Genomic DNA, 11,689 nt, shown 5'->3' on the forward strand with positions numbered 1-11,689 from the left:
GCACGTGCGGGCGCACGAACGTGCGGGGGCCTAATGTCAACCTCATCCCTGCCGCGCTACACACATACACCTGATGCGCTGCGGTTGAGACCAGAATGGAGCACATTGCATGTAGAGCCGCACATCCCAGCCCTGCACCACTGACACATACCGCTACCTGGTGGCCGGCACTACTGATAATTGCACCTGATACCCGGCTCCGCCGGCACAGCACATCCGGCCTCGCCGATACAGCACATCTGGTCCGCCGATACAGCACATCTGTACCGCCGATCACCAAATCTGGTCCCGCCGATACAGCACATGGTCCCGTCAATACAGCACACCTGGTCCCGCCGATACAGTACATATGGTCCCGTCAATACAGCACATCTGGTCCCGCCGATACACACACATCTGTCCCGTCAATACACACACTGGTCCCGTCATACAGCACATGTGGTCCCGTCAATACCACATCTGGTCCCGCCGATACAGCACATGTCCCGTCAATACAGCACATCTGGTCCCGCCGATACAGTACATCTGGTCCCGTCAATACAGCACATCTGGTCCCGCCGATACACATATGGTCCCGTCAATACAGCATATCTGGTCCCGCCGATACAGTACATATGGTCCCGTCAATACAGTACATCTGGTCCCGTCAATACAGCACATCTGGTCCCACCGAAACAGCACATATAATGTCCAGCCCCGTCGATACAGCACGCCTGCAGCCCGGCCCCGCCAACACACTACACTCGATGGGGCGCTATACTGACCAGCATGTGGTCCGGCACGGCGTAGCCGGCGATCTTCTTCCGCACGTCGGCGCGCAGCACCTGCTTGATGTGCTCGTCCGTCTCCGCGACGCCCTCCTTCAGGATGATGAAGGCGTACAGGCCCTCTCCCTTCAGCTCGTGCGGGAAGCCGACCACGGCCGTCTCGGCCACCGGCTCGTACTCGTCCTGCGGCGCCGCGGGACGGCTCGTCACGCGCCGCCGCGGGCCGGCTGTTCGGTCGACAGCCGGGCGCTGGGTAGATGCGCACGCGGAAGGGGCAGGGGGCGGACAGAAACAAAGCCTGGGACGGCACGCACCACCATAACCACCAACAGGCAGATCATACGCGCGTTGCGGCAGGGTGTAAGGGAACACACCATAGGTACATATGGGGATAACAAAAGATACTTGATCGAAGCCTACGAAGTCCCGACTCATATTAACTATCACGGCATGTTGTAAAGCGCTGATAGACACAGGCAATCGGTTGCAAAGGGCTTTCACTTCCCGCGCGATAGAGTTGACACTGCATGCACGTGCGGACAACGCAAACACCAGCCAGCCACTCCCATTACAGTCAGCACAAACAGCCCTCGTGCAACGGGTTTCCGCCAGCATGTCTGAGCACCGCTCCCGTCCACGTCACCGGTCCGGCCGAGGCGCACTGACCATGACATCCTCGACCTCGGCGGTGCCCAGCCGGTGGCCCGTCACGTTGATGACGTCGTCCATGCGGCCGGTGATCTGGTAGTAGCCGCCCGGGTGTCTGGACGGGCAGCGGACGACACGGACTGAGCGGCGACGCCGGACCGACACATACGCCACCGCACTACGCTCGCGCGGGCTTAGAGGGGGGCGAGGCTATGGAGTGGACGGAACAACCCGGTCCGGGGCATTGGGGACGGCGGCGATTTAGTTGCAACGTTTGAAGTCACGTGGTCACGTGGTCCGATCACGTGACCCGTGACGAAAGTGAGGGGTTAACCGGCTACAAGCGTGGCGTCACAGAATACCTCAACCCTCGCTTGACAAGGGACGAACCTGACGCCCTCTCCCCCCCCCCCCCCCCTCCCCTGTGAGGCTTCTGAACGACGTTTTCACCCGCGTGAACTTCAAGGAACACATCAGTGGTGCCCCACCAGGGCAAAAACGGCAAACCTGAACGGTGTATTTCATGTGCTTCAAATGCAAATCCCTTGACTAGTTCGGATGGTAATGCCGCGGTTACGGTGAACTGTCAATGTCACGACAAACGAGCATCGCTATGAACTAGGCCAGAGCGGCAGCTATTGACGCCTCTACATCCCGTTGACTCCCGTCAGCACTGTGACGGTCGACGGGTCATCATCGCTAACTGTGACGGCCGACTCATCGCAACTGACAACGGTAACAGGGGGTATCCGAGTCCACCTTCAGACTTCTCTCACGAATTAGAATGCGACTGTGTTTGAATTTTTGCGCCGGAAATGCGTCACGTTTGTATGTGAACAATGGATCAACCAGTCACACTGCTCAGGACAAACACTACCGCCCCGAGGCTCAGTCCAGCGTCAAAAATATTCACGGCGTCGGATGAGCTGTTAATCCATCTGTTCCTTGCTGGCGTCATCGGGACCGCCTCCTACAAGCAGCACCCCGGCAGCTAGCGGCGGACGCCAAGCGGTCGCCGGAGAACCGCGCGCCCGTCTCTGTTGTCGTCCCGTGTTCACGGCGCTGAGCGAAACCCCTGGCTGGATGCGACGCCCCGGCCCGGGAGAACCGACCAGCAGCCACCGACGCCGTGGCTCGGCGCTCCACCCGCCGCCGCACATTGGTCGTTGCCCTGTCAGGTGGGCCGCCCACCAAAGCGCGCGCCGCTGGTGCAGCTCCCCCACGTCGCAGGCATGCCAGGGCGACCCCACACAGCGATCGGCGTGTGCGCATGCGCGGACACGCCGGCAGCGGCCACACAGACGGGCAGGTTGGGGAGGACGAGGGCCGCAGTGTTACGGGCGCCAGGTCAGTGACATGACACGCCACCATGCCAACGTTCACAGGGTGGTTCAGTCACACACGCACACGCCCGCACACCCCACGGCGTTACGCCGACAGGCAGAGCGTTCTCTACAAACGCCCACCATGTTAAAACAGACAGGCGGACGTCACACCCCGACACACGCGGCTCCCACCAGCCCGGTCCCACGGCGGCCGGAGCGGTGCCCCACCTGTGCGCGCCGTCGCCTGTGTAGTAGTAGCCGGGCGTCGGCTTCAAGTAGGTCTCCACGTAGCGCTGGTGCGAGCCGTAGATGGTGCGTGCCATGCCCGGCCAGGGTCGCTTCAGGCAGAGCGCACCCGACGCGTCGTCGCCCGCGATCTCGTTGCTCTGGAGCGTGGCGCGGGTCAGGTCAGGTCAGTCGGATTAGCCCGCAGCCGGTCGCCGGGCTCCACTCCAGCACTCAGCCATTCGTCGGAAGGCCGGACGCTGCACAATGAGACGCTCAGTTATGCCAGTGACGGCTGGTCATGAAGCACGTGCAGAACACCGCCCGATTCTACAGCAGACACGAACGCCAGGAAACTGCACGTCACACGGACGTGACGCGGATGTCCCCCGTGATCATCATGCACGAAGAGAGCGTGACGCGAAACGGGCCCCACCTATCGCCGCTTGTGATCCCCAGCTGCTGCAAACCCCGCGCCCATCCCATCGCGTGCTGCTGGATAAGGGTCGTAAGGCGCTCCGATAACTCATTCCGTCCTCCTCCCCCGCCCCCCCCCCCAAAAAAAAATCATCGAGTAATGTTGCTCATGTGCACGGCAGGGGCTGCTGGGTGCGGCGCGTCAGCGGTCGGTCGGCGGCGTACCTTCTCGTCGAGCAGCACGGGCTCGATGCCGTACATGGGCCGCATGGGCATGCCGGGACGATCTCGGCGCCGGCCTCCGACGGCCTCGGCGCCAGACAGACGCCGCCCGTCTCTGCCGACAGCGCCGCAGCCGGTCACCGCAGGCGGCGCCAAGCTCGCCGACATCGCCGACATACCGTCACAGCGTCACGTTCCGTCGCCAGGCGACACCGGGCCAAGTCCGTCGCGTGCGCGCCTCGATCGTCTTGTGCGCCCCACCATCGGCGCGGCGGCCGGTGTGCGCGGTGCCCTGCCGCCGTCACGTGTTCGGTCCCCTCGGGCCCGGGCCGCGGCACGTCCGGCACTCACCTGTCTGCCACCAGGTATCGACGACGTCGCAGCGCTTATCGCCGACCACCTCGTGGTACCAGTGCCACGCCTCGTTGTTGAGCGGCTCGCCCACGCAGGCCAGCACGCGCAGCGACGAGCGGTCGTACCTGTAGCGGCGACGGCGGCGGCCCAGTCAGCGGCCACACAACCGGCCAACGGTTGTTGCGCGCACCTCCAGCACCGGAACACACATTCATACCTTAAATCGCTTTGCGACGAGCCATCGAGGTGAGGCGTTCCTTTAGGCGTGATGGCCTGAAGTTACTGTGCTGCGCAAAGATGAAACCAAGCACGACCCACTGTCCAAGAACGTGACAAAAGTATTTCGTTTTAGACAGAAAGTTGTGTTGGCGGCAGAACTGGAGGTATTTGGTTGGACTGAGTCTCGGAATCTCAAACAAAATTGACGCGGAGTCGTGCGGTACAACATCCCAGCAGCACTAACCCAGCTGCCAGCAGCACTAACCCAGTCGCCCAGTGGGAGGTAACAGCGGGCCGGATCTATTCAGGACACGGTCAACACGATTCCCGTGGCACATCTGTTGGGTCGATCACGATCAGGACACGTGTGGAGGTCCTCTGCGCCAGAAACCAGCCGGGCGACGGTGCTGCGTTCGGCGCCAGATGGCGCTCATGCGCAAGGGAAACGAGTGGGAGACGAGGGGAGGCGAGGGTTAGCGGAGGCGAAGCGGAGTCCAGCACGGCACTCACTTGGTGACCCAGCTGTCGCCGTGTTTCAGCAGCAGGCGGAGCGCGGTGGGAGCGCCGTAGAACTGCGTCGGCCGCAGCCGCTGCACCATCTCCCAGTACCGGCCTGACGGCAGGCGCGCACGTATCAACTGACTGGGAGGCCGCACTACACCCCAGTATCGGCTGGCGAGAGCACACGAACGCTCCGGCAGCGTCAGGAACAGCACCGTGGGGGTCTGGTGACGGGCTCGCACAGCATTACACGCTGCACAGTGGAGCTCTCCGGGTCACTAGTGGTGTCAGCTCTCACGCAACGCATGCACACGCGCTGGTAATAGAACTTGTCACTCCAGCGGCGCTGGAACGATCTGGCACGACCACACGACCAGCCCACTTCCGGGGCGCCTGTGCAACTCAACGCCGGCCATGTCATCAGGGTACGCCGCGGCAGGGGGTGGCGGAACGGTCGCCATCCATCACACGACCGTCACCGATGTCTGGGCGGCCGGACCGCTCCGCTCAGACGTCCGCTCAGCAGGCGTCCGCTCACGCTGCAGCGGCCAATGACCGCCCAATGCATCAGTCCAGCGCACATGGCTACCATCAGGCATCCATGACGCCGTGGGTCAGTCCGGAGGGGGGCGGCTCCAGCCGGCCGGGTCGTGACAGCAGCCACTCTGACCCTGCACGCAAGGCGGTCGCCGAGCGCAGCACACGCGAGCTCGAGCTCGAGCGCTCAGTGTATTGCAGATCTTAGCGATAAGCCGCCCGGCCAGTGGCCTCGCTCAATGTAAATACCGTGTCGGCTACACTGCACAGGCCTGGTATCTGCTACTCCGAACGCTTCGCTCAGACCGCCGTCGGTGGGCAGACCATACGCTATATTTGGGCACAATGTACAAGGCCCGCCAGCCTGGTAACAGATTCGCACACAGCTGGCCCTGCGTTCGGGTCAGCTGGTCTACTGGCCTAGGTCCGGTAGACGGGTCCGGGTAGACGGGCGTCTAGGCTGCGTCAGCCGGTGCACTGACCTGGGTCCGGGTGGACAGGCCTGTCCGTGCCGCGTCGGCCCGTCCACTGACCTGAGTCCGGGTAGACGGGTGTCCGGACCACGTCAGCCGGTCCACTGACCTGGGTCCGGGTAGACGGGTGTCCGGACCACGTCAGCCGGTCTGCTGACCTGGGTCCCGGTAGACGGGTGCATGGGCCGCATCGGCCCGTCCACTGACCTAGGTCAGGGTAGACGGGCTCGGGTAGACGGGCGTCCGGGCCAAGTCAGCCGGTCCAAGACGGGTGTCCATGCCGCGTCGGCCGGTCCACTGACCTGGGTCCGGGTAGACGGGCCCGTCCGTGCCGCGTCGGCCCGTCCACTGACCTGGGTCCGGGTAGACGGGCCCGTCCGTGCCGCGTCGGCCGGTCCACTGACCTGGGTCCGGGTAGACGGGCGTGCTCTCGAACATGATGGCCGTGCTGCCAGACGCCAGCGGGCCGTACACCACGTGACTGTGCCCCGTGATCCAGCCCACGTCGGCCACGCACGAGAACACGTCACCCGGCCGCAGGTCGAACGCGTGCTGAAACGAAACGCCACAGGTCAAGAACGTGCCGAAACAAGGACCTTGCCACGCGTGCGGAAACAAGGCACAGGTAAAAGGTGCCAGGAAAGTTCACAACTCAAGTGTGTTGAAGCAGGGTTCAGGTGAAGGGGGTGTTGAAAGGGAGCGAGCCGTATCAAACGTCTGTTAAACTAAGCCGCCAGGAGAGGAGAGGGCTTGTCAGAGGAATCATTCGTGTATGTTTGGAGGTCCAGATGCGTCGCGAACCCCCAAGTGGCATAACGCCTCAGCCAAGCGTGCAAAGATGCGGCAGAACTGTTTAGCAGGGCGAATCGCGAAATCGCGGCGTGTGCGCAGCGCGTCCACAGCGATTGGTAGAAACAGTTCCTCCGAGCAGGGCGCCCGCGGCCTCGCCGGCTCCAGCACCTGTCGTGTACACGCGGGTCCAGCGTCACACGTCAGGGTCTTAGCCCACATATCGCACGGGATCCCCAGTCACTGCTTACAGTAATGGTTCGTTGAAACGCTGGCAAACAGTGACATGTAAACAGACGGCCTATCGCGACGATGCATATGGAAATGTTTCACGATCTACAGCCACGCGAACCGTTCATCATCGAGACTCGACCAACTGCTGTGTGCGTGGAAAATTATCAAACGAAGGATCTTTTTGGTCTTTGGTGGGCGTGAACACCACAGTAGTGCTCACAAACAGAATCAGAACACAAAATGCGTGATGCGCGTGTTTGTGCCACAGAGGTGACGCCTTGCATGGCTTCGGTGTTGGCGGCTATAGACCTTCCCAGCGTACTCCAAAACAATGACTAAGCCCACAATGCGGCTAACGTAAAGAAGACAACCATTCCCGCAAGCCCAACGTGAACCCGTGTGAATGGACCGCCCTGTACACTGCGTCAGCCGTGTGAACTGCGTGCGCGTCCCCTCGGTCGCTGACATGAACTAAAAATGAAATGAAACGCATGTAACGCAGCACATGTCAACTGCTCGGCAGCCGTTGCCAACGCCGCTCACGTACACTCGACTTCAGGGGGGGGGGGGAGGGAGGGAGTGGTAGCCATGCTGTGCGCATATAAAAACGCACAGGCCAGGGGCAGGTGATCAGACGGCCGAGGCGGCTATCGTCCCGAGATACCGGCTGAATCGCAAATGGGCCGGCGCAATCTACAGAAACACGGCACCGCACTCGGCAAACGCAAATATAAGTAACAGTCCCACGCGGGCACCGCGTGTCATTTAGACGAGCACGCGCAGATGGCCCACAGCCCCGGCGGGGGGCAACACTGGGCCATATCCAGATGAACCCAATGATGGTGCTACCGAATCAATGTTCACTTGTTTTGTTTTGGTATTGCTTTTTTGCAGTTTTATAGTTTCATCTTTTTCACTGATTGAGATCCGACTACGCGTGCAGGATTGGGTGCTGCAAAACCACAAGTCCGTCAACTCAGTACGCTGAATTGCGTGAATGATTTCCGTCGGTGGCGTTCGAGCCGTCAGATACTACATGGCTGTATCAGTGCACGGCCCAGCCGGCCGTCGTAAACGTCAGCTCGATCCGGTCCAACTAGGGAGCACCGGCTGGGGAACCCGGCCGGTACCGAATTCAGCCCACGAGCCCGGCGACAGTGGTACCGACGCTAAAAACCGAGACAGATCATAGTTAGGTGGTATTGGTCTGTTGTGGTGGGCTTTGCGGTCCTGGTGGATGCGTGGACACGGTATTCCCACGAGGTCTACTCGCAGCCGACCTGGGAGTCAAGTGCCGTTTCCGCTTCTCAGGATACCGCCCGAGAGACGGCGCTCTTCTGGTGAGGGGACGCAGAGTCCCGCTCAGTAGAGTGCTCGGTGCGGCATCGACGTCCCCCCTCCCCCGCCCTCTCCCCTGCCACCGCTCTTCGATGTCCCCGCGCTTCCGTCACACACCCCGGTCACTGGCGGGGGGGACGCCAATCTCGCCTGTACCAACATGTCAACCGGCCGGCAGCGGCCACTGTGGCTAGCGACACGCTGGCTCCACGGCGTGATCGGCTCTGAATCCAACCGCCCCGCTGCACTGACTGTCATACAAACCCATGGATGTGAAGCCGCCTGCAGCAAAACCTGCCGTTTTTGAGCGCATCAAATTTCAATCGACATGCTGCAACTCATCGTAACGGACTTAATCATAACATATTTGGCATTAATCGGTAAAATCGCAATGTAGTCACTGAAGCATCTATACTGTGTAGCCGCCAAGCAGCTGCCCAACGGTCGGCCTCAAGCTCCGGAACCAGCGTGACCTGGCCATGCAGCCCCGTTCTCCTGCCGTCCCGCTGTGTGGGCGGCCCGCTCACCTTCTGTGTGAACATGCAGTACAGCAAGTAGCCGGCCACGCTGTGGGTGAGCCCCTTGGGCTTGCCAGTGCTGCCTGACGTGTAGAGCATGTAGAGGAAGTCCTCGGAGTCCATAGCGGCCGGTTCACACTCGGCCCGAGCCGCCTCCATCGCCTGGCCGGAGGGGACCAGTGAGGAGAAGACGGCCCAGGGGGTCCGCAGACACCTGGCCCGGGTCACCAGTCAGCAGTGGGGCGAGGTCACCAATTCGCGTCGGGCCAAGGTCACCACGTCAGTGGTCAAAACCGGGCTGGGGTCATCAGGTCACCAGTCAGCAACGGATCGAGGGTCACAAGGTTGCAAGCCGGTGTGCAACTGACACGATAGATCCATATTTGGGGTGAAGTGCAGAAGTTGGTGTGCATTTGGATCTTGGGAGGAAAAGAGCACTGAATATCTGAAACCTGGCTCTGAAAGAAAGGTAGTCCGCCATCCTGAAGAATAAACGTGCAAGTCCCATCTGCCGTTTTGAATTTCCGCACTAGACACGATCACACATACCATGATTCGTGTCCTCGCAATAGCACTACCATGAAGCTCGTTTCAAGCTGTAAAGTGAAGCTTTCAACGACTGGTCACCAAGAGTCATTTTTCTGTCTGGATCGGCATACCTAGCCCGCCGTGTTCGAGATGCGGCATCCATTTTAACTCACCACCACCGCAGCCAAGCGGCCGCCACTGCGTCACGGTCCGTGCACGCACCTTCTCCATCGGTATGTCGATGGCGCCCATGGGCACGTCGGCGCCCGTGCGAGTGGACACCAGCACGCGCTTGACGCCCGGACACTGGGCCACCGCGTCGTCGACGATCCTCTTGAGCTCGATCACCTTGCCGCCGCGTACGGCCTGGTCGCTGGTGATGATGGTCTCGGCTCCCGCTGCAGGGCGGCGGCGGCGTCCGGTGAGCATCGGGGGAGGGGGGGGGGGGGGGGGGCGCGGAGGCCGCTGGTGACGAGCTTTTGCCTACCAGATGTCTATGTGCATGGGATCCGGAGGGAGACAGGTGGAGGTGGTGTGTGCCTTTGGTCGCGCTTCATCCCTGCTGTGGGTTTCCATGTTACAGCTGGCTCACACACCAGCATGAAAAGGCTAAATCCATCGCATTCTTCTCTAAATACACACTTTGTTCTTAGTGAGGACGATTCAACGAATGATTCTTGCCCTGGCCACAGCACCCAGTCAAAACAAGCAAGACAAAGCACCATTCGAAAGCAACGCATCGCGCCGCAGCGGTGGCCCGCCGCCGCCAGGGGCGAGGCTGCCTGGCCGCGCCGCGCTCACCGTCCTGCACGCGGCTGGCCAGTGCCTGCGCGCTGAAGCCGGCGAACACCACCGAGTGGACGGCGCCGATGCGCGCGCACGCCAGCATGGCCACGGCCGCCGCCGGCGAGGTGGGCATGTAGATGGCCACGCGGTCGCCGCGGCGCACGCCGTGCTGGAGGAGCGCCGAGGCCAGCCGGCTGACCTGCTCGTACAGCTGGCGGTAGGTGACGCGCAGCTCGGTGCCCGGCTCATCTCGCTCCCAGATGAGCGCCGTCTGGTCGGGCACTGTGCGCATGTGCCGGTCCACGCAGTTGACTGTGGACAGGCGCGGTGTCACGCGTGTGCAGGATGAGTCACTGTGCCCCAGTGCACTTTATGCACAGTGAGGAAAGCATGAGACTGCCACCTGCCATACATTTGTAAGTGTAATTCAGATGATGTTGAACACTGAAACACTGCAAGATGTGTCATTGACCACGATCTGTGCATGTGACCTGTATTCATAGCTGGCACAGCCAACTGCACTAGTGCGGTATGTTGCATACCAAACAGATCAGTTATGGATGTCGCTAATCACCTTTGCTAGTCTACATGGTTGAGTGGAGAGTTGGGTGTGCCATAACCATAGACCCATAGAGTTCACCATTTCACTGTGGACTGAGGTGGACAGCTCCATGGCCAACATTTTACTGATGGCTGAGGTGAGTAGAGGGTAGTATATGCACTGGCAGGTGATGAGCCAGCAGACTGAAAGCAGCTTTGTCCATCCCTGTGGCTCAGTTGGTTTGAGCATCTGCCTTCTGATCAGCCCCCCCACTGCTAAAGGTCCCTTGATATTAAGTTGTCTTGCATAGGCTGCCCTAAAGGTCAGTTAACATTAAGCTTTCTCCACCAAATTTTGCCCTTGACATGGAATTGCGTGATTGGGTGGTGCGGGCCAGGGCTCACATAGCAAGCACTGCTTAGTATGATCTCTGATTCCTGAAATCCATCCCTTCAAAAGGTTTGAATAAGATTTGTTAAAAATTGACAATTCACATTTATTTGCAGCACACACTGTGATGCTTTCTGTATCCATAGAATATTGCAGACATTAGGTGGTAGAGCTGCAGCGGGTCTGTGTCAAACCTCATAAAGAAAGCCTATTTACTTGCCTGATGCATTGAGTTTTCCTCCTTCAAACCATGATATCTTCCCATTTGGAAGATCACAGTTTGAGACAGTGTGGAAAGGTTCAATCCACTCCAAATATGACTTGGCAATCTCACCCCAAAATTCTGTGGGCTGTGGAAGAGCAGTGTTACCTAATGCATCTAGGGCTGAAAAGCATTAAAATATTGGACCCTGATCAGCACTAACTATTCATGCATTATGACTTAATGGTTGATGAGATATGATTAACCATGTAATGTACAACATTGCGCCTTGGCCAGATTGCACATCACCTGCGGCCTTCCAATTTAGCATGTGGGCATGCGATATAGTGTGGATCACAACTTGAGGTCAATTTAAACAGAGAGCCTGGCAGGAAAAGAAGTACACATTGCCTGAACACATCTATTCATCACAAAATTGTGTCAAATGCATAAGCACAACCACAACATACATATGAAGGGCTGAGTTGAGTGCAAAGCCAATCCTATTTCTTTCAGAACACAGTACATGTACCATTTCACATAATGGTGCTTAACAATGACAATTTCAACTTACATTTTGTAGGCTAAATTCATACAGGTCTTTGTGCGTTTTAAGATGAGGATACTTTTCAGTGATCTCAGGCAAAGGCGTTGAGGCAGCTTCCCCTCTTCTTC

The 11,689-nt window shown here is 59.4% G+C and overlaps 1 protein-coding gene across 1 annotated transcript; it reads right to left on the reverse strand.

Moving 5' to 3' along the window:
- Positions 1-1,438: 1,438 nt before the first annotated feature.
- Positions 1,439-11,155, reverse strand: LOC119103671 (acetyl-coenzyme A synthetase 2-like, mitochondrial). Its single transcript, XM_037227292.1, has 10 exons — positions 11,033-11,155; positions 9,897-10,193; positions 9,318-9,493; positions 8,577-8,729; positions 6,093-6,240; positions 4,688-4,790; positions 3,956-4,083; positions 3,608-3,719; positions 2,969-3,126; positions 1,439-1,530 (listed from the first exon to the last, which is right to left on the reverse strand). Exons 2-9 carry the CDS (start codon positions 10,171-10,173, stop codon positions 3,081-3,083), a joined length of 1,143 nt encoding a protein of 380 aa, XP_037083187.1. The 5' UTR covers positions 10,174-10,193; positions 11,033-11,155; the 3' UTR covers positions 1,439-1,530; positions 2,969-3,080.
- Positions 11,156-11,689: the final 534 nt, after the last annotated feature.

The sequence above is a fragment of the Pollicipes pollicipes genome, unplaced genomic scaffold (genome assembly GCF_011947565.3).
Source record: "Pollicipes pollicipes isolate AB1234 unplaced genomic scaffold, Ppol_2.1 Scaffold_2555;HRSCAF=2994_pilon_pilon_pilon, whole genome shotgun sequence".
Taxonomy (NCBI): domain Eukaryota; kingdom Metazoa; phylum Arthropoda; class Thecostraca; order Pollicipedomorpha; family Pollicipedidae; genus Pollicipes; species Pollicipes pollicipes.